Source organism: Chelonia mydas, chromosome 7, assembly GCF_015237465.2.
Source record: "Chelonia mydas isolate rCheMyd1 chromosome 7, rCheMyd1.pri.v2, whole genome shotgun sequence".
NCBI classification, from domain to species: Eukaryota; Metazoa; Chordata; order Testudines; family Cheloniidae; genus Chelonia; species Chelonia mydas.
In genome coordinates this window covers 119034654-119055167 of record NC_057853.1, presented here as the reverse complement: position 1 = coordinate 119055167, position 20514 = coordinate 119034654, and the positions used below count along the sequence as shown (strand labels likewise).

Sequence of the window (20514 nt, the reverse complement as noted above, 5' to 3'; positions counted from 1 at the left end):
GGAGCTGTGTGGCTCAGGATCAGGAAGCTGCAACCAGCTCCCTAAGGAGCTTTGTCTGGCTGGATGTACAACAGAGGGAAAATGTAGTTATGGAGTCTGTGGAGCATGTTTACTTATGCTAACACTGGGGAGTTTGGGACAGGAGTAGAGCTCAGACTGTAATTCCTCCATACACCATCTTGCTATTTTTCAGTTGGAGACAAATTGTCCGAAGCTTATTCTTATCTCAGACCTTTGATTTTTTGGGGGGTGGGGGGGGTCCTCTCTCTGCTTTTAGTATCCCTGAGAGCTGAAAGTCTTGGTGGTTGCCTATATCCCAATATCCACCTTCTAACCAACGTTATGCCATGATACTGTCCAGTCGCATACAGACGTACCTTTGCAAGCAACCTGCTCTAGTGCCCACATCTAGGAGACTAAGCTGAGTAGATTCATATAGTAGAAGCCAACCAAGGACGGTCATCTTTTGGATCCAACTAGTGGGTAACACTGTCCTTGCTGTGGGCTAGAATCCCCTGAGGACCAATGCTGTGCATGTGCAGGAGTATATGTTCACACACTCAGCAAAAGTGGCCCAATGTTTGTTTCTGTGAGCTTAGGCTTAATGGTCTAATCCTGTTCCCACTGATGTGAGTAAGCGCTGCTCTTCATGTCAGTGAATGGCAGCAGGATCAGGACCTTTTGAGAATCAAAGACTAATTAGGGGAGCTGATCAGGCTTTTATATTAACTGGATAGCGTCCACCACCGACCTCAAAGGTTCTGGACCCATGTTGCTCATTGAAAGAATCACAACCCAGTATCTTCTAATAAACTTTATTATAACCATTAAAAATCAAGAAAATAAAATCAAGAAAACATATAATCAAAGCTAAGCTGTTATTCATACTAAACTAAACACAAATCAAGATCAAATCAATAAATTAGTCTCAACATGGGATTGGAATTCAATCATCATATGCATTAAATCATCAAATTAATATAAAAATAATCAATCCTTATAAATAGTAAAGATGATTCTCAGAAGGTGGCTGTTGGGTTATAATTCCTGCTGAAAGATTTGTCCAAAGTCAATCAAATCTGTGAATTTAAAGCTGGTTAAATATCTTAATTCTGAAACCAAATTATTATCTAATGTCTGAATCACAACCTCAGAGCCAATTGTCAGGTTTCCATTTTTAGAATCCAATTATTATATGGTGGCTAACTTCTGCCCAAAAGAAACCGATTTTATAACACAGACTTTAACGGAACACTTCCAATAAACAGACTCTTGACAGCTCCTTGTGACTTTTAAATAAAGGACAGAATACACTTCAGTGAGTATCTTTGAGACAATGTTTAGGGCTGTTTAAATATGGGAAACTTTTTTTTTCTGGCCCTGTTTCCGTATGGACTTTCTGGATGCTCTGTCATGTGCATGTGCACAGCCAAACCTTCTCTTCCACACCCTAAAAATAGAAAGGCTGGGACATCTCCCAGCTACTAAAACAAGATAAAAAAAGGGGGAAAAAACAACAATATTTAAGTTAAAGGAGGATTTGCAAAATCTTCAGCTCTGGCCATCTTCTGGATATTCGGATAGAAGCTAGAACGGCAGTTAGGGAGTCAGGCGGTCAGGCTGCAGTAATTCCTAGTGGGGCCTTCTTCAGATGCAGAGAGAGACTGGCCAAAGGCTAGAGGGGGCTGGTGGTTGATGCTGTGACTTCCTCTCCCCAGGGTGATCAGGCATGGGGACTCTAGAAAATCAGTCTTCCTGAAAGATGAGGCATCTTAGTGTTACCCTTGATTCATACGGTTTGTGAACTTTGCTTACTCAGTCCTTTCTCTAAAAGGTCTTTGGACAAATCAGATGCACAGCCTATGTTGGAGCCATGCAACATGGTGCAGTCAGGCTCGAATTAGGTCACTTATTAGCGAGTGTCAAGTTAGAAAAAGTCCCATTTTTAAATCAACAATTTTAAAATATTCAAAGTTTTCCATATCACAGAGATTGATATCTACAGACACTCTCCTCTCTTCTGCCCAAAAAATCTGTACACATGAGACCATTTGAGGAGGCTAACATGATCTTCTCTGGGTGAAAAGATCTTGAGATGACGTGTCACCAGTTTACGGAAAGTTTGAAAAAACCCTAGAAGAAAACCAGTCACAACATTTCATTCATCAGCCATATGAAAAATAAGTTCAAATTTATGATTAATGTCGTCATTCTTCTCACCAGTAAGACAACTTATAGTGATCTTTCTATTTTGGAACCGGGCTGTAAACAAACAGCTTATTTGGAATCATCTTGATGTTACTTTAAAACCTTTTTTGATAGGTTTTACAGTAACATTTCTCTGTCAGGATGAAATGGACTTAAGAAATAACATTTTTTTAAAATGTATATAAGGTCTCTATTTCCATAGACAGTGTCGTTCTCAGACACTTAATTTGTGATGCATGACATGAAAGTTGCGATATTACAACAGAAAAACTTCAAAACCAGACTCCAGCGAGAAACTGTTGAATTGGAATTCATTTGCAAATTGGATACAGTTAACTTAGGCTTGAATAGAGACTGGGAGTGGCTAAGTCATTATGCAAGGTAACCTATTTCCCCTTGTTTTTTCCTCCCCCCCCCCCCCCCCCAGACGTTCTTGTTAAACCCTGGATTTGTGCTGGAAATGGCCCACCTTGATTATCATACACATTGTAAGGAGAGTGATCACTTTAGATAAGGTATTACCAACAGGAGAGTGGGTTGGGGGGGGGGAGAGAAAACCTGGATTTGTGCTGGAAATGGCCCAACGTGATTATCATGCACATTGTAAGGAGAGTGATCACTTTAGATAAGCCATTACCAGCAGAAGAGTGGGGTGGGGGGAGAGAAAACCTTTTGTAGTGGTAAACACCCATTTTTTCATGGTTTGTGTGTATAAAAAGATCTTCTGTACTTTCCACAGTATGCATCCAATGAAGTGAGCTGTAGCTCACGAAAGCTTATGCTCAAATAAATTGGTTAGTCTCTAAGGTGCCACAAGTCCTCCTTTTCTTTTTGCGAATACAGACTAACACGGCTGTTACTCTGAAATCTCTCAAACACTGTTTCTCAGGTGTTAGGACAGACACCCTGCTCTTCTGAAACTGCAGGCATTTATTCTCTGCTTCGTACTAGTCACATCAGATCATTTGTGCATGTCTTCAGATAGTTTAAATGAGTTTTCCTTTCACATGCACAAATGTTTCAGTTCGCAGGGGGTTTCTAGTGATCATCCACGCTGTCCCAGTGTCTAGGAGCTATCAGCATGTTGATGAAGATTAACTTGGCTGAAACTGAAAGTAGGAGGTGATTTCTGGGGAGGCAAGGGAAGTACTGTGGAAAAACTTTTACAATGTTCCCCTCAATCAAAATTCTCTACAATGGCCAATCCTTCTGGACTCTTTGTTACTTTTAGATATCCAAATACCTACGGCTACTAAAACATCCCCTTCTGTCTGTGGCCAACCAAAGGTGATGCCCCATCCTCTCTTTCTGAAATGACCACAGTGATCCATGCTGCATTTGTGACATCTACATTTGATAACAGCAATTCGTTTTACCTCCAGAAGAATGAAATTAACCCAGAAAAAGTTCTCGTAGAAGGGATTTTGTGTAGATACATTCCATAGTGCTCAGGAACTACAAAGCAGGGGTGTTGTAAGTATTTAGGTAGACTTCTAAGGTATCTTCTGTCTAGCGTAAAGATAATTTTAAATGAACCTTCAATAGTAATCGCAACACTCTGCCATGCTTAATTGATGTTTGATATGTACATTTCTGTGTACATTACAGCATACAAAGATAATGTACATGTTGTCCTGGTACTGATCTCATGCTGGTGTTCATTGGAAGTAGCTTCACTAACTTTAGCCATGTTTGTAACCAAACTGCACACATTATTGTAGCCTCTACTCTCATGTTGTTTAAACTTTTGTATTTAAAGTTTTTTATGAATCCTTCTATTAAAGGATGTATTTGTCACTTTAAAAAAGTCAGAGGGTAGGTTGTTTTTTTTTTTAAGAATTAAACATTCCCCTGCAGAGTCTGCAACTGAAATGATGCAGCCTTATGGGAGTGCAGGAATATCGGACGGTGTAGCTGATGGGATCTGTTTTTATTGTCAGCCTAATTGCAAAACATGAACAACGTAAATGGCAAAAAGTCGATTAGATCATTAAAACTGAATGTTAATGATCTAAGATCTTAGGAACGCAAAGGCACTTATGTTAAAAGTCATTTTTAAAAATGAATGTGCTTAATGGACAAAAAGTAAAGTGCAAGAGAAGATAATAAAAAGGAAATATACCCAGCCCCCACTTCCCTTCCCTACCTCCGCCACCCACTCTCCAGAGAGGCTGGCTGGCCTTTCTTTTGGGTTGATACATTGCTTTCAGCACTATTTACATCCTTATATAAGCACGGTGTCCTCAGATAACCTCTTCCTAAAGTCTAAGCATGTTTCTGTTGCTGCCGCTAGTGCTTTACCGTTACAGGAATTTAAAATCCAGCGGCATTGTGGATGCTGGGATCTAGAAGCGCCCCAAATTAAATTGTACTTACCCTAGGAAATGGGCCAAGTAGGATTAAATGTAGGTTATGCTGTGATGCTGGCTTTTAAAGAGCAGCAGAGTCTTCAACTTGACATATGAGCTACCTCAGTATGTAGGCAATTAGAATTCGTCAGCATCGCAGGCTTTGATTTTTGTTTCTCAGAAACATCTCCTGACCTTTTCGCTTTTATTTTTTCAAATTGGACTTAGCATGGTACTTTCACCAGAACTATGTGATAACTGGGCTTGGTGGGAGGAGCCCAAAAGCAATGAAAAGCCTGAGGTGAGGTGGCTGCCACAAGCTCCAGAAATCAACAATTACAGGGTACCAAAAAGGGGGGGTGGAGGAGCAGGTCACAAGGGCAAAACAGTGATAAAGAGGGGGACGCTGAATGGGGAATCCTGGAGAACACCCACTGCTCCAAGGAGTCAGTGGATGCTTCCCAGAGGATCGTTGCCTGCGTGCAGGAATGGACAAGGGTCCAGAGAAAGGCCCTGCTCTCAGAAAATTGTCTCCCTTCCTTCCTTCCCAATCCAGCTTCCTTGTCGTGTCTCCCTTGAAAAGTGGCAGCCCTGGAGAATGAAATGTTTGATCCAGAGAATACCTACCGCACCTTTGTTTTAGCTTAGCAAAACCTAATGTTTTGTGCTCCCCCTGCTGGCTACATCTCTGCTAGTTAATGGCTGCTACTGGTCCCAGAGAGATGTTGACATCAGTGAGGACTGTCTTGCATAAACAAGGAAATAATAAAATTAGCATGGTGTTTTTAAAACTTAATTAGACACCAAGGGACAAATAAATTTGTATTTACTGACTAGTAAAGGGGCAAATCTGTATGGAAATGAAGTCTGTTTTAGGAGTCTTTCAAAAAGATCCACTTTACCATGGGAAATTGGGGCATGTGGGGTGGGGGAATCAGAACTGTCTAAATAATAATAATACTGTCTTAAATTGTCCTGGATGAACTATGACCAAAAATGACTTTAATGCTGTATATTTGTTTGTCCTTAAATTTTATCTGAATTTTTTTCTTTTGAGTTAGCCAAAATACTGATAGGTCTCTCTCCAGACTCAATATTTTCCCTTATTAAAATTGCAACCCCTTCTCTCTGCTTTAGTTTGCTTAATTCTTCTGAAGTATTTCCCTGATGTTTTAAATTCCTAACCTGTCTCTGTGTTGAAACAGTCAGTGCTCTGATAACTTCACGTGCCCCACAGAAAAGTGTCCTTCCCTTTCAGCAATCTTGCCAAGTTGGCGCCTCACAGTTTGTGTAGAGTATTTTGCTTTTCAGGTAACATGCTCTTTGAGCCTTGTTCTGTGTTGTTTCCAATCTTATCATCTCTTACAGTATGATCTAGTGGATACATTCTCTAAGATATTGGGGACAACTTTGAGAGGCAGCTGTACCAGTTTACCAGATAGATGTCAGCTGTGCTGGCCAGTGCTGACTGTAACCCATTCAGCTGAGCAAGCTTTAAATCAACTGGGGCTACTAATCAGTCTTAGAATCACAGTCAGCCCAAGCTGCATGATGAGTTAAAGGTGGCCCGACTGACCAGTGGCCAGCAGTGGTACATATGGGCCAAACAGAGGGTCATTTTTCATGCAGTGATGTCCTTAGTGTTCCCTGATTAATATCTTCCGTTTCTTGGCTTTGGACCTTCACTGACGCTGTCCCCTATGTGTGGTAAGAGTCTTCTGATCTTGAGACTCCCAAGCGTTCTCTCTTTTCTCTGGATCCCTCCTTAAGACTCCATTTCTGACAGCAGGGCTCGGTTCTGAATTACCTTTGTCCTTCTCCTGTAGATTTTGCTGACTTGCACGTTACTTTATGGGTGAGGCCATGGCCCCTTTTTTTGACTGAGACATGCTTGCTAAGTTACCTTCTAAACTGCAGCAGGTGGCAGCTGCCTCTAACGATGTTTTTACTTCAAGGGCGGCTGGCAGAATGCCCCCTCACCAGGGATACCAGCTTCATACAAAAGCAAATTGAATTGTCGGCTACAGCACTTGAATTGGAGTGTGTGTGTGCACTGAATGAAAGAATATTAGAAGTTAAAGATGGAAAATACCTATTAGATCATCCATTCTATTGCATCTGCTTAGAGTCAATACAGGATTTTTTGATAGATACAGGATACGCTTTAATCTATGGTTTGGCCCGTCGAGTTCTAAAAGTCCCAAGCAACTGACCTTTCACCACTTCCCCTGGGAGGCCATTCCGCTACTAATTCAACTCACTGTTGGGAAGTTTTTCCCTGAAACTCAGTTTAATTTTTCCCTGTCTTGGTGTTATCCCCCTAGATCAGAAAGATCTGACTGTAGGGAGTGGGGGGTTTAATACTAGGAAGTTATTGTAATATGGCATTTTGAATATGAGGAAAGAGCTGATGTGTTTGTCTAATCAGTATTTGTTCAGGATTTTGAAGCTGTAAAGCTGTATGTCATAAAATACTAAGAATCATTATCTGCCTTGTGCTAGCAATCTGATTCTTAGTCATTTCTTTACATATTCTGGGTGATTTTACTGTGGATGTTAAAGGGTCACTGGCAACTAGTTTTCATTCCCAAATTTAGATTTTATAAAGTGTTTTTTTTTTTTTCTGGTTTTGGGGGATAGGATTGGAGTGAGGGAAAGGGAAGCATCTATTGAACCTTTGCATTTGTTTAAATAAAAACCTTTTAATATTCTCGTGCAGTGTTTTGAATCCAAACAGAGTTTTGCTAGAACATGCAAACCAGATAGTGAAACAAAGAATAATTAGAAAGTGCAACAGATAGTTCTGTCTCTCTGTTCAAAGTGGGTGAAATGCAAAAGCAAACAACAAGGGTTTCAGAAAGCCGAAGAGCGTTAATGCTCATCCACCATGTAGCAGAAAAGTAATGTAGGGAAAGCAATTTAAATAATTCTTTCTTGGATGTAATTGAATACATAAGTAAAGATAAACAGGAATTATTTGGGGAGAATGCTATGACCTGTAACTAGATGGTCACAATGGTCCCTTCTGGACATAGAATCTGTGAACCAACATTTTAACTCACTTGAAGTTATACAACAAACTTCAAACTGATTAAAGTAATTTTTACCCAGTGCACAATTAACCTGTGAAACTCACTGCCACAAGATATTACTGAAAGTTTAGGATTCAAACGAGGATTAAATCATCATATCTTAAAAATGTCAGGGAAGATTTTCAAAGGCACAAATACTTGTTAGCCGCCAAACTCCTGCTGAAAGTTAAGGAGAGTTTGGCACCTGTCATTTATGCTTTAGAAAATCTTCCCCATTCATTTATACATCTTATCTGATGTAAAAGAGATCAAACCTTCAAGCTTTAAGACAATCATCAAGCATTTACGGCATAGGATTAGGAAAAAGCTTCCTGCATATAGTCATGCTATTATATAATTGTCTATTGATGGATTGCTTTCATTTGAAATACCTGGTGGTTGGCTACTGTCTTGGCCAATCTAGATTAGTTGGAGTGGTGTTCTGACTCAGTATGGCAATTCTTATGTTGTCCCTTATTTTTTAATAATACTGAATTAAAAGGCTTTAATAAAGTGGCCAAACCAGATCTTCTGCTCTGTGGAACTTACGTAAGGCACTCTCCTTTCTGGATGCAAAGTTAGCAAACCTTGCACTTCCAGAGATACGGGAGTTTCCAGTTATCCACCCATAACACAAGTTTATCCTTTGACAACTCATACTCATTCTATCCCTTCCCAGTTAAAAGCACCCAGAATGAAGTGTGGGTGTTCTCCCTTGTGGCTCAATTATTTCCTGACATCTGTCTGTTTTAAAGTTGTTTTATTTGTGGTGGTGGTATAAATAGCAGCTGCCGCATAGTAATGTTGAACATTCTGGTGCTGCTGAGGTTAATAATGGCATTCTGCTATTGCATTTGGTCACCTACAAAAGTGTAGTATGTCAATCCAGATCAGTATTCTGATCACATATCATCTTTGTGTACTGAAAACCTAACACACATTTATATTCCCAAATGTAAAATATGAAGATCCCAAATCAGAAATAGAATGGCCAGGTATGTTCTGTATTTCAAATATAATTTCTAACCCTGATCTCCCTTCCGTTCTTTTTGGAATACTTCCCTTTGAAAACTTCAAGGAATCCGCTCCCATCTAACAAAGATTGTGTCTAGAACATTCACTGACACACTGAGATTTCAGTTTGGGGCCTTCAGGATTTTAAAATACTTTTTATTATACTGAAGGCAAAAGTTATGACACAGAGCAAAATCCTGACTTTGCTGGTATGCTACCTAGAGAGCAAAGTATTGCAAAAAGAAAAGGAGTACTAGTACTACAATTTATAAATAAATTGGTTAGTCTCTAAGGTGCCACAAGTCCTCCTTTTCTTTTTGCGAATACAGACTAACACGGCTGCTACTCTGAAACAAAGTATTGCAAGTTCTTGAACAATAGAATTAGATGGGATTTGCTCTTAACGAAATTCTCTCTTAGAAGCTATTATCACCCCTAAAGATAATTTGAATAATTAGAATCCTAGAAATGTAGGGCTGAAAGGAACTTTGTGAAGTCATCAAGTCCAGTCCAACTATGCTGAGGTAGGACCAAACAAACCTAGACCAGCTGTGACCAGTGTTTGTCCATTTTGTTCTTAAAAACCTCCAGTGTTGAGGATTCCACAGCCTCACTTGGAAGCCTATTCCAAAGCTTAACTACGCTTATAGTTAGAAGGCTTTTCCCAGTATCTAACCTAAATCTCCCTTGATACAGATTTAAGCCCGTTCCTTCTTGTCCTAATTATCAGTTAACACATTTCACCTTCAGAGTTCAGTACAAACGTTAGCTCTTGGAGCAAGATTGTGAGTTGTTACTGTTACCACCATTTTATAGTGGAGAAACTGAGGCAGAGATATGAAACTACTTATCTGAGACCACAGAGAGAGTCCGTAAAGCTGAGGTAAGAACTCAGGAGTTCCTGTCTCCCAGTAGCTGCTTAGATCATACCTCTCTCAAGCAGTCTGGGCCATTATGCAGTTCAGCAGCATTGACAGAATCAGCATCTCACCGGACTGACACTTAAAGTGGGCAGGTAAAAAGAGGTTAAAGTAGTAGATGCATGGCTGCTATTTATCATGGCAAAAGGCACATTTGAGGTGTCTAAGTGAGGTAAGAGAATACCATATATATTTGCTATATATTTCTTTTTAAATTTTGTTCTGTACCTAAAATGCTAACCAATCATTATGGATTGTCTGTTTGGTTAGGTGTTTCTGTGAATTACATCACTACTCAGCTGTGTATATATTTTAGTTTTAGCTTCAAAAGATGCAGTGAAACCTGTTTTTAAATTACCGCTAAAGGATTTGACCAAAAATTGGTTGCTTCATATATGTAATCTTCTAATAAAGGTGGAGCTTGGTTCTGCTTAATAAATCTGGAAGGTCTGTTAAAGGTGGCCTGCAAGGGAAGAAAAACCTGGTTTTGTGCCTTATAATGCACCTTTATGATGTATAAAGAAGGCCTGAAAGGCATACGGTTTTCCTCTTAGCCTTTTTTCCCCCTGCTAATTGCTGTCTAGATTGAAAGACTGATGACTGGGGAACCCAGTGAAATGACAATACCACAGGAGTTGAGCGTGCAAGTCGGCCAGATGAGACGGGACGGGACTTTTAGTCCAACTATTTTTAAAATAAAATTATAAAAAATGTGGGGAGAGGGTATATATTTTTATTAACATCTATTTTACTTCAATGACTGACTAACATTGTCGATAAAGTGTGTATTTCCTAGAGATTTACTCTCCACAACCCATCCCTTCAACAAAAGGATTGGCTCTCTCAATAACATGACCTGCCAAAAAGTCTTCCAGCAAAGCCAGAGAAGAGCAGTCTTGACATAATTGATATTTGTGAGGTAACAAGCCAAAAAATAAACCTGGAAAAAAACAAAAACCCCTCTGACCTTCTTTTTGCATCATAAAGAAGTGAAAAAGGGCACAGCCCCGTTTTTTAAAAAAATCCTTCATAGTTCATGTCATAAATATAAAGGGAAGGGTAAACACCTTTAAATCCCTCCTGGCCAGAGGAAAAACCCTTTTACCTGTAAAGGATTAAGAAGCTAGGATGACCTTGCTGGCACCTGACCAAAATGACCAGTGAGGAGACAAGATACTTTCAAAGCTGGAGGCGGGGGGGACAAAGGTTCTCTCTGTCTGTGTTGCTTTTGCCGGGACCAGAGCAGGAATGCAGGTTAGAACTCCTGTAAAGGGCTAATAAGCAATCTAGTTAGATATGCGTTCGATTCTGTTTTGTTTAAATGGCTGATAAAATAAGTTGTGCTGAATGGAATGTATATTCCTGTTTTTGTGTCTTTTTGTAACTTAAGGTTTTGCCTAGAGGGATTCTCTATGTTTTGAATCTGATTACCCTGTAAGGTATTTACCATCCTGATTTTACAGAGGTGATTCTTTTACATTTTCTTCAATTAAAATTCTTCTTTTAAGACCCTGATTGCTTTTTCATTGTTCTTAAGACCCAAGGGTTTGGGTCTGTGATCACCTATGCAAATTGGTGAGGATTTTTATCAAGCCTTCCCCAGGAAAGGGGGTGTAGGGTTTGGGAGGATTTTTTTTTGGGGGGGGAACGTTTCCAAGCAGGCTCTTTCCCTGTTATATATTTGTTAGACGCTTGGTGGTGGCAGCAATAAAGGCCAAGGGCAAAAGGTAAAATAGTTTGTACCTTGCGGAAGTTTTAACTTAAGCTGGTAAAAATAAGCTTAGGGGGGTTTTTCATGCAGGTCCCCACATCTGTACCCTAGAGTTCAGAGTGGGGAAGGAACCTTAAAGAAAGTTGCATAAATACGGATGATTAGTGGAATAGCTCACCTTCCCACATTAAGCATCTTCCACCAAAATAACAAGGATGCCACAGATGCAAAGATGAGGTGGATTCTGTCATGGAGAATGTTCTACACTTTGAAATGTTTAGTGGTGGCAAATGGCTTGGCAGATGTGTCTCTAACTCTGTGACCTCACACTTAGTAAAGGATTCTTATTTTCTGTTTGAAATGTAAAATTAGATAAACCAGTTCTGCCTTATTCTGAAAGGACAATAGATATGGAGTAAAAGGCTATGTTTATATAATCTAGAGCTGAAACAATTCAATAGATTGTGAATTGTTTGGGAAAGGGACCTTGTTGTCCTCTGTCTTGTATAGAGCTGAGCATACTTTCTTCTATTTATTAAGATCTAGAACTATTATTCTGTTGTATTAACATCTAAATGACTGCATGCTCATTTCTATCCATTCTGGGATGTGATAGCAATCAACAGCTCATTGAAAAGAGAGGTGCCTTCTAGTTTGAAAATAAATGTGTTGACTTCTGGAGCTTGCCTTGATGTTACCTCCAGATCTTCAGGCTAACATCAAAAGAGTTATTGCATGGACAGCACGGTATCTAGCTAATGTTATCTCAGTTGCGGGGAACAAAGCCCAGTAGTTTTAAATGGTGTCTCCTGAGAACTTGAGAGAGGTTGAGAGATCTGGAAATCTCACCAGGGACACAAAGAAAGAAATGCTGGTAAAGAGAGATCAGTGAGACTTTCAGCTCACTAGGCATGTTGATCTTTTAAATTGCAAATAATCATTCTAATAACTCACTCTTGAATAAGGTCCCTTCAAGATAAGATTCATTGGTTCTGTGGAGCTGGTATTTAAAGTATGTCCATCTGCATCTAAACGAGTAGCTCCAAGACAATCCGATTATGCAGTAGTTAGTTTGGTGAGAATATCGCCTAAGTGGAATGGAAACTTCATTTTGAGTCTAATATTAGACCTTGCTTTGGAAAATTCCTTTTAAATGATTACAAGCTGGGAATAGCAAAAGAATTTAACTTTCGACAGACAGCATTCACCAAGAATTGTTTTTAACTGCTTATGTTGGGTCCCTGGGAAAGCAGATGTGAAAATCTTACCGAAGTGAATTGACTTGACCTGATGCAGTGTTTATATCAGTCGTTGATAAGTTTTCCTCTCTGGTCTAATTTGTTCAAGATATTTTCATTCTTTGAGCATGAGTGAGCCTGGGTTGGAATAGTTTGAATGCCTGTTAGTCTAATAATCCAAATCCTTATGCATCCAGACATTATTGCCTATAAAGGGGTCTGAGCAAAGGAAACAAAAGTTGGACTATTTTGGTTATGTTCCATGGATCGCAGAGTGGGTGGCTTAGATGCCAGGCTGGAGACCAACAAAGGGGATGCAACATAATATTGCCCAGTTCGTAATAGACTACATACATTGAGACCACTATACCTGTGCTTCAGCATGTAGCTCTGGTCTGGTTGGTTGGTTGTGTCTTGGCAAACTCTTTGATCCTAGAGTCTGAGGCATTTTTCTACATAGCTTTGCCGTTAAGTGAGTTTCAGTGATGGCTATAGAAATTGGCTATCAAATGTGTTTCTTTCATTCTGTGTCCGTGGCATTATCTTGTTCTATGAAACAAAACGATACAGTAGGTGGCAGAGAAGATTTTAAGAGTTGTTAGTGCACTGTGAAATAAGCACAGCCACTGATGACATCGGAGGGAGCTTCATTGCTCCTAGCGTGTCACGTTTCAGCTTTAGCCTCTTTGCTGTAATTTGACGTACTTTGACGTCAACCTGAATTCTTTTAAATTTCAAAATACTCTGTTTTCTGAAAAAACTCCCTTTAAATAGTATGCCTTACATTAAAAAAAAAAATTATAATGTTATGGGCTTGTCTACTTGCCTGCCAATCTCTTGTTTGGTGGTGGGGGGAGAAGAAGGCAGAGACAGACCACTGCCACCAAACACAATCGGACCTTCCTCTCCTCCCCCACATCTGCCCTCTGCACACACCTGCCTGCTGCTACTTCAGTTTCAGCTTTGTTGCTGATGTTAGAGTGTGAGGAAATGCATGTATGGAAGCTCTGTGCAAAGCAGTGGAGGGGTGTGATGTCCTGGTGCTGGTGTACAAGACAGGAAGTGAAGCTGACCATCAACAAAACAGTGAAATGGACTTAACACCAAGTGCTGACAAATGCACAGGGTAAACAAACTGAGAGGATTCAGAGTAGCAGCCGTATTAGTCTGTATCTGCAAAAAGAAAAGGAGTACTTGTGGCACCTTAGAGACTAACAAATTTATTTGAGCATAAGCTTTTCTTTTTGCGAAACTGGGAGGAATGTTCAATATGTCTAACTGTTCAGCTCTGGTAATCTTAGAGGCAACTTGTGACAGCAACAGGAACGGCATTTTCATATGGAAATCTGATGTATTTTTTCTTCTACCTGACAGTATCCCTTTAAGCATCTACTGGACTATGGTTGCTCTGTTCTAGAATGCGTGAAACACGGTTTCTTATGAGTGTCTATTTTTATCCTTTGCTCATAATTCCATTTCTAATCTTTGAGTCTAAAGTCATAATTATTAATCTGTCTCCCTGCAGGCAAATCTCATCTGGCAATAGTACAGCGAGTCAACAATGAAGGGGAAGGGGACCCTTTTTATGAAGTCCTGGGAATTGTCACGTTAGAAGATGTGATTGAAGAAATCATCAAGTCTGAGATTCTAGATGAAACTGATTTGTACAGTGAGTAGAAGTATTTTGTGCTTTTTCTTTAAACATCAAAGAGAATTCTTCCAATCTCTGTTCTCGGTCTAGCTAATTTGTTTTGGGAGAGGTGATGACATATTACTTAAGATCTAGAAACTCAAATTTCCACACAAATCCACATGCTGGCTGACGACATTTTCATTTCTGCAATATGGCCCCCTCTGCATGACCCTCTAGCTGAGACAGGACAGTTTTTTTGTGGAACCCTTCAATCCCAATGGTTTATGTGAGCAAAACTTCAGTTTTCTTCAGTTATCATTTCCCCACCTCAAACAATCCTATTCTGTGTCCTTATTACGCCTGTCGAGATCTCCATGCCTCTCCTTGATTAATATCCACGTCACCCTTGGGAGCTCTCAGTACTACTCCCATTCTTTCATAGAGGAAAGTTGGATGATTTCTCTTTAGAGTTGGTCACTGCCAGTGAATTGGTAGGGACACAGTAGTGATGAGGTACTTTCCTTCAGAGCACTGTGATTACTCAGCCCGTATTTATTTCTCCCTGCACCACTTAATACAATTTCTTTCCCTCCTTAATGTTAATATATTTTGAGACGAAGGAAGGTGTCGTGGTTAGAGCCCTAGACTGAGACCCCGGAAATCTGGGGTCCCTTCCCAGCTCCATCAGACTTCCTGTCTCACTGTGGGCCAGTTACCTAATCTCTCCCTCTGCCCATTTCCCACATGTACAACTGGGTTACAAATGCAGTACTTCTTTTCTCCCGTCCTTTATCTGTCTTAACTGTTCTTTAAGTTGGTTGGGGGCAGGCACTGTCTCTTACTGTGTGTTTGTGAAGGGCTTAGCACATTGGGGCCTATAAGCATGATCACAATACAAATAATCATTTGAAATACCCCTATCCTATTCAGATATCCTTTGGTTCACTGTTCTTTTCCCCTTCTGTAAATATTAAGTGAATCTTTCCTAGGTCCATCTCTTCAGCTTCCTAATAGTATGTTATTCTCTGAACCACTTTCAGTTTGTCAGTATCTTACCAGTATTCAAGTGCCCAGAAGTTCCTGTATGGCAGTCCTTTAAGACATAATATTCTTACCTTAAGTGTGTTTTATAAGAGGCAATATGGCCTAGTGGATAGAGCTCTGGACTGGGACTCAGGAGACCTGGGTTCTATTCCTGGCTCTTGCCTCCTGGGTGGCCTTCTGCAAGTCATGCATGCCCCCTGCTTTGTGCCTCGGTTTCTTCATCCTGTAAAATGGGGATAATATTACTGATCTCCTTTGTAAAGTGCTTTGAGACCTACTGATGAAAAGCACCAATATAAGAGCAGTGTTATAATACATCTAGAATTCACCATCTGTGTGATGGAACTCTCATTACTATCAACTCTTCTAATTGTCCATTCAATAGGATTGTGGCTTAATGCTTTACAGTAGGATCTTATGATTTCATTTACACTGCAAAAACATCCTCCCTTTGGATGTATTATACCTGCCTCTTTGATGATAGTGGGGTGCTCCCAGAGGTGGGAGGTACTGTTTATGCTTTTTGGTATAGCTTTTTTGCTTTTTTATAAAGAGCAATAATTTGGATTATTCTGTATTTTATACCGAAAATAAAAAGGGGTTGACTGTATTAATGCTATGAAAGGGGCCAGAAAATTAGGCTCTGTATTTCATGGTCTTTGTAGGCTGATGAATTAGATCTGGTGAACATAAGTCCATGTGAAATTTTTCTTCCTTGGAAAGTTTAACTATTGTACGTTTATGCAGTATAATACAAATAGTAGAGAACTCTCCTGGCCTCCTGGAAGATGCTGTGGCCATCCAAAACCATCTGCTGTAAATTAATAGAAAGCATCCAGGGGACCTGTTGGTTCATTATGAAGCACTAGAATCCATTCCACCAGTATTTTGTATTTATATTATTTAGTATTCACTCCAAGTATTCACTCCAAATCAGTGTAGTGATGGAAAGTATAAGTGGTTTGTGCATGGTATATGAACTGTGAGTAGGAGGTAAAGCATATAAATTCTGTGGGGTTTGACGTTAATGTTGTCTTAACTGCAGGTTTCCTTAACGTTTAGTGAGTATGTTGTAACAGGGTGGAAATTAACTCTTGTGCAACCTGAACTCTAGTCAAGCTTCTTGTATGTGTGTAGTTTTATAGGCAAGAGTCATGGCACTGCCTACAATTAAGGTTACCTGACGCTTCCCATCTTCCATCTGGTTTCAGTTACTTATAACTGGGCTGAAATTTTCCTTGCTGGGTTTCTGCGTCAGGCTCGCATTCTGCGTCAGGCTCAGCTATTTCCAAGAACCAGGCCAAGCAAAAATTCATTTTGCCCATATTAAAAATTTCTAGCAACTTCTTGTTTGAAACATTCTAGTGCCCCCATGCTTTGGGACAGGGACATGAAATTTGCCAGTAGGGGTGGCCTTTGTGTCAGGGATGGGCTTTTTGCCATCCCCATGAAAATCTGCCCAAATTTGGCTAAGTTGTAAGCCTTTGAAAAATTGCAGTTTGCACATGCTCAGTAGACTCCCAAAGATTCTATCTGCTTTGATCATGCTTCAGCCTGGGGCATATGCAGTTCTGGGCTGCTGCCACTGGGCTGTACCAGGTCAGGGCACCTGAACTGAGAGCAGGGAGTCTGTCTCTGCTGTGCTCTCGGTGAGGCCTGGTAGCGTGGAGGAGCCTGTGCAGTGTTGAGAAGGAAACATCTGATTCAAATGCTCAGGGAACAAGAGGTAGACTCGGGGGAGGAATGTAGAATGGAAAAAGGAGCCACTGGGGGAGAAGGAACTGATAGCAGGTCTACACTACAGCCGGGATCGACGCTCTGAGACTGATCCACCGGCGGTCGATTTAGAGAGTCTAGTGAACACCCACCAAATTGACAGCAGATGGCTCTCCAGTCGACCCCTGTACTCTACCCCCAATGAGAAGAGTAAGGTAAGTCGATGGGAGAGGTTCTCCCGTCGACCCCCTGTGGTGTAGACCTTGCGGTAACTCAACCTAAGGTACGTCGACTCTAGCTACGTTATTCACGTAGCTGGAGTTGCGTAGCATAGGTCGACTTACCGTGGTAGTGTAGACATAGCCTGAGACTGGGGTGCAGACATAGCCAGGAGGTTAGGGGGAAAGGGAGAGTGCCTCTGGGAGCATGCGGGGGAAGGACAGGACATGACTGGGCAAGGGGACAGGAGCTGGGAGGAAATGAGGTGGGGGTTCTTGGAACCAGTAGGTTGGCAGAGATTGGGACTGAGAACCAGTGGGGTTGGGGGGAGAGGAAGATCTGGCGAGGAGCCCGGGTATAGGGGGAGAACTGGCATTGGCTGGGCAAAGAGTGGGATAAGGAGACAGGAGAGGGAGATTGGGTCTGAGAGCAGTTGGGACCAGCAGTGTGAGAGGGGGTTAAGACTGGAGGCCAGGGCAAGGGGAAGAGACAAATCAGATAAGGAGCTTGGAAGGGAAGAACCCGAGGAGACTGGGACTGAGATGAGAAGCCCAAGAATGGATGTGATTGTGTAACGAAAGACTGTACCGTAATACGTATGGACAAGGAGGCCAAATGAAAGTTGCACAGATAGGAAATACTAGAATTAAGACTAACTTTTGAGTGCTTGACTTCACAACCTTTTAATATAGCGTGTGTGAAATATTTTATAATACATAGAAAATAGATATAATGATATGTACCGTCAGGGGGTAGCATGCCATGGTGGTTCTTTAATGCTTATCAGTTACATTAAATAGCTCAGTCTGCAGTTAAATAACCTGAGTATTTGCAAGGTATTCCTATAATGTGCATAGGAGAACGAAAGTGGCTGCTACAGATACTGAAATGATTTCTCTGTTTATCATTAGTAAAACCGTTGAGAACAAGATCTTCCACTAGGTCTAACAATACAGGCCATGGTCCTCCAGTCCAAATTCCACAGGCAGATTCCTTCATCCCACTGCAAGTGGTGAGATTCTGGGCTGCTGCCTGAGACCACGCCCTGTGGAGCAAATGCAAGATGAGTTCTGTAGTACAATTAAAGTTTTATCACTCATATAATCGGCTTTGAGTATATTGTAGGGAGGTCTCTCTGTCCTGTTTGTTATTCTAGATGGCTGTTGCCGTTTGGATTGTCTTAGGGCTTGTCTACACTTACCAGGGGATTGACATACGGCGATCGATGCATCAACGGTCGATTTATTGGGTCTGGTGAAGACCCACTAAATCAACCACAGATTGCTCTCCCATCAACTCCTGTACTCCACCAGATCAAGAAGAGTACGGGGAGTCGATGGGAGAGCGTCTCCCGTCGACGTCGCATAGTGTGGACCCCGCGGTAAGTAGATCTAAGCTACATTGACTTGAATTATGCTATTTGCGTAACTCAAATTGCATAGCTTAGATCAACTTTTCCCTGTAGTGTAGACAAGGCCTCAGATAACTACATTCAGTCAAGCTCATATTGGACCCTGTTCTAACAGACTTTGCTTCCTTCCTTTTCCCACCCTCCCTTCCACAGCTGATAACAAGACAAAAAAGAAAGTAGCACATCGGGACAGGAAGCAGGACTTCTCTGCCTTCAAACAGACAGACAGTGAGATGAAGGTTAAAATATCACCACAACTCCTCCTGGCAATGCACCGTTTCCTGGCAACAGGCAAGTACGGCTTATCGCAGCTTGCAATCACACAAGTGCCTGAGAGCTAGATTGTCAGTGGAGGCTGGCAAGGCCAGTGGGCAGTGCTGGCAGGGAGGGAGGCTGGACAATGGGGTGACAAATAATGCCACTTTTGTGTATTTTGTGTTTTCTTTTTAAATTCTCTCCTCTCCTGTGTTCAGTGTCGGCATGAACCCTCTGAGACATTTACCGGGGGTGGACCAGTAACTTTAAATTGGTCTGAAAGGTAAGGTTGAATGCAAGTGCCACACTGCATGTGTAGAGTCAGTCAGGTTAACAACTAGCAAGTACACCCCACTAGGGAGAGTTCATGGAACAAACTAATGAGGACTCTGTGCCAACTGGCCAGTTCACTGGACTGCTGACTGTAATTCCCGTTTGGTGGCTCATCTGGGAAGAGATCCTGGACTTCAGGGGGAAAGTGTAACCTGTTCCATGAGGCTTTGAATGAAAATGAAAATCTTTCTTTGCAAATTAAATGCAAATTGAACAGGTTGTGGAATTGTATTTTTAAAATGGATTTCTTGTTGGCCTCTGGGGCATGAGTTGGTGGCTTCAGTCCAGTTTTTAGTGGGCAGATGTCTGCATTCCCAAATCACCATGATGGTTGGTCCCCCTCTGGGCAGTCTTTGCAGAGAGCCCATGGATTGCGTAGGCTGCTGCGACTGGATTTTCTTTTCATCATAGAGCTGGTCTCTCTGCATCAGAGATAAGACCCATGAGCAGCAGTGTGTGTGAAGCTTGACCTGCTATTGCTCATGCTGTGCCTGTTTGGTGTGTAGGCAGTGGCTTTCCATGTACAGGCCTTTCAGTCAGCACCTTTCACCATGGCTGCTTCCAGTGAAAGAAAACCGTTCAACAGGAAGACGCGGCTTTAATAACAAATAGCACTTCATTCATTTATGTGCACGAAGTTCGATGGAAGTTCCCAAACACCGTCTTGACAGATTTTTATTGACTTAATTTGGTGGTGCTGTTTCTGTGCTTGTCTAGGAAATGTAAAATGATTTTATAATTTAAATCTAAGTCTGGCTGTGGAGGCATTGCTGTGTAAGTCAGATATTACAGTTTGGTTGGACTGTTCTAAATGCAGACCAGGATCTGCAGACAGTCCTGTGTCTCCAAAGTCCTGATCTGAAACCAGCGTTAGCAAGTATTGGCAATTTGCATGTCTACTTCTTGAGTGTCCCTGGCCTAATCCATCCCACCAAAAGCTGGGCTTTTTTCGCTTCAAATAGCTCTCCTTGGGAAGGTTGACCAATAAGAGCAAGAGATTATAAGGTGTGTTCTGTGTGCTCTGCATTAATCCCACTGGTGTGAATTTGCCTGCACTCTGCCTCTCACATTGAGCCGCTGTCCCCATGTGGGCTGTGGCACCTTTCCTTTATTTCTTCTTTGGGTTTACTCAGTGGGCCTATCTATAGCCATTTTCTAGGTCTATAAACAATCAGAGACCTTTAGAAACAAATGCAATAAATAATGAATCCACGTTAACATCATTTCAAAACCAAACTGAAAGGTCCTCGGGACCCTAACTGTAAACCCCTTCCCTTCACAGTCCATGAGCAAGCCCGAACAACTATGGCTTTCTGAGCTCTCAGCTGGGCAAATTCCTCTTCCTTTTCCCTTCATGATGGGGAGATCATTCTCAGTTATCTGAAATGCATGT

At 41.3% G+C, this 20514-nt stretch overlaps 1 protein-coding gene across 2 annotated transcripts in view; it reads left to right on the top strand.

Annotated features, from left to right (window-relative positions):
• The window catches only part of CNNM2 (cyclin and CBS domain divalent metal cation transport mediator 2), a 183804-nt gene that overhangs the window by 139921 nt on the left and 23369 nt on the right, over positions 1-20514 (top strand). For both annotated transcript variants that reach the window (XM_037904181.2, XM_007057854.4), the window contains exons 2-3: positions 14036-14179; positions 18687-18824. In XM_037904181.2, the coding sequence (XP_037760109.1) occupies positions 14036-14179; positions 18687-18824 (282 nt within the window). The remainder of the gene's footprint in view (positions 1-14035; positions 14180-18686; positions 18825-20514) is intronic.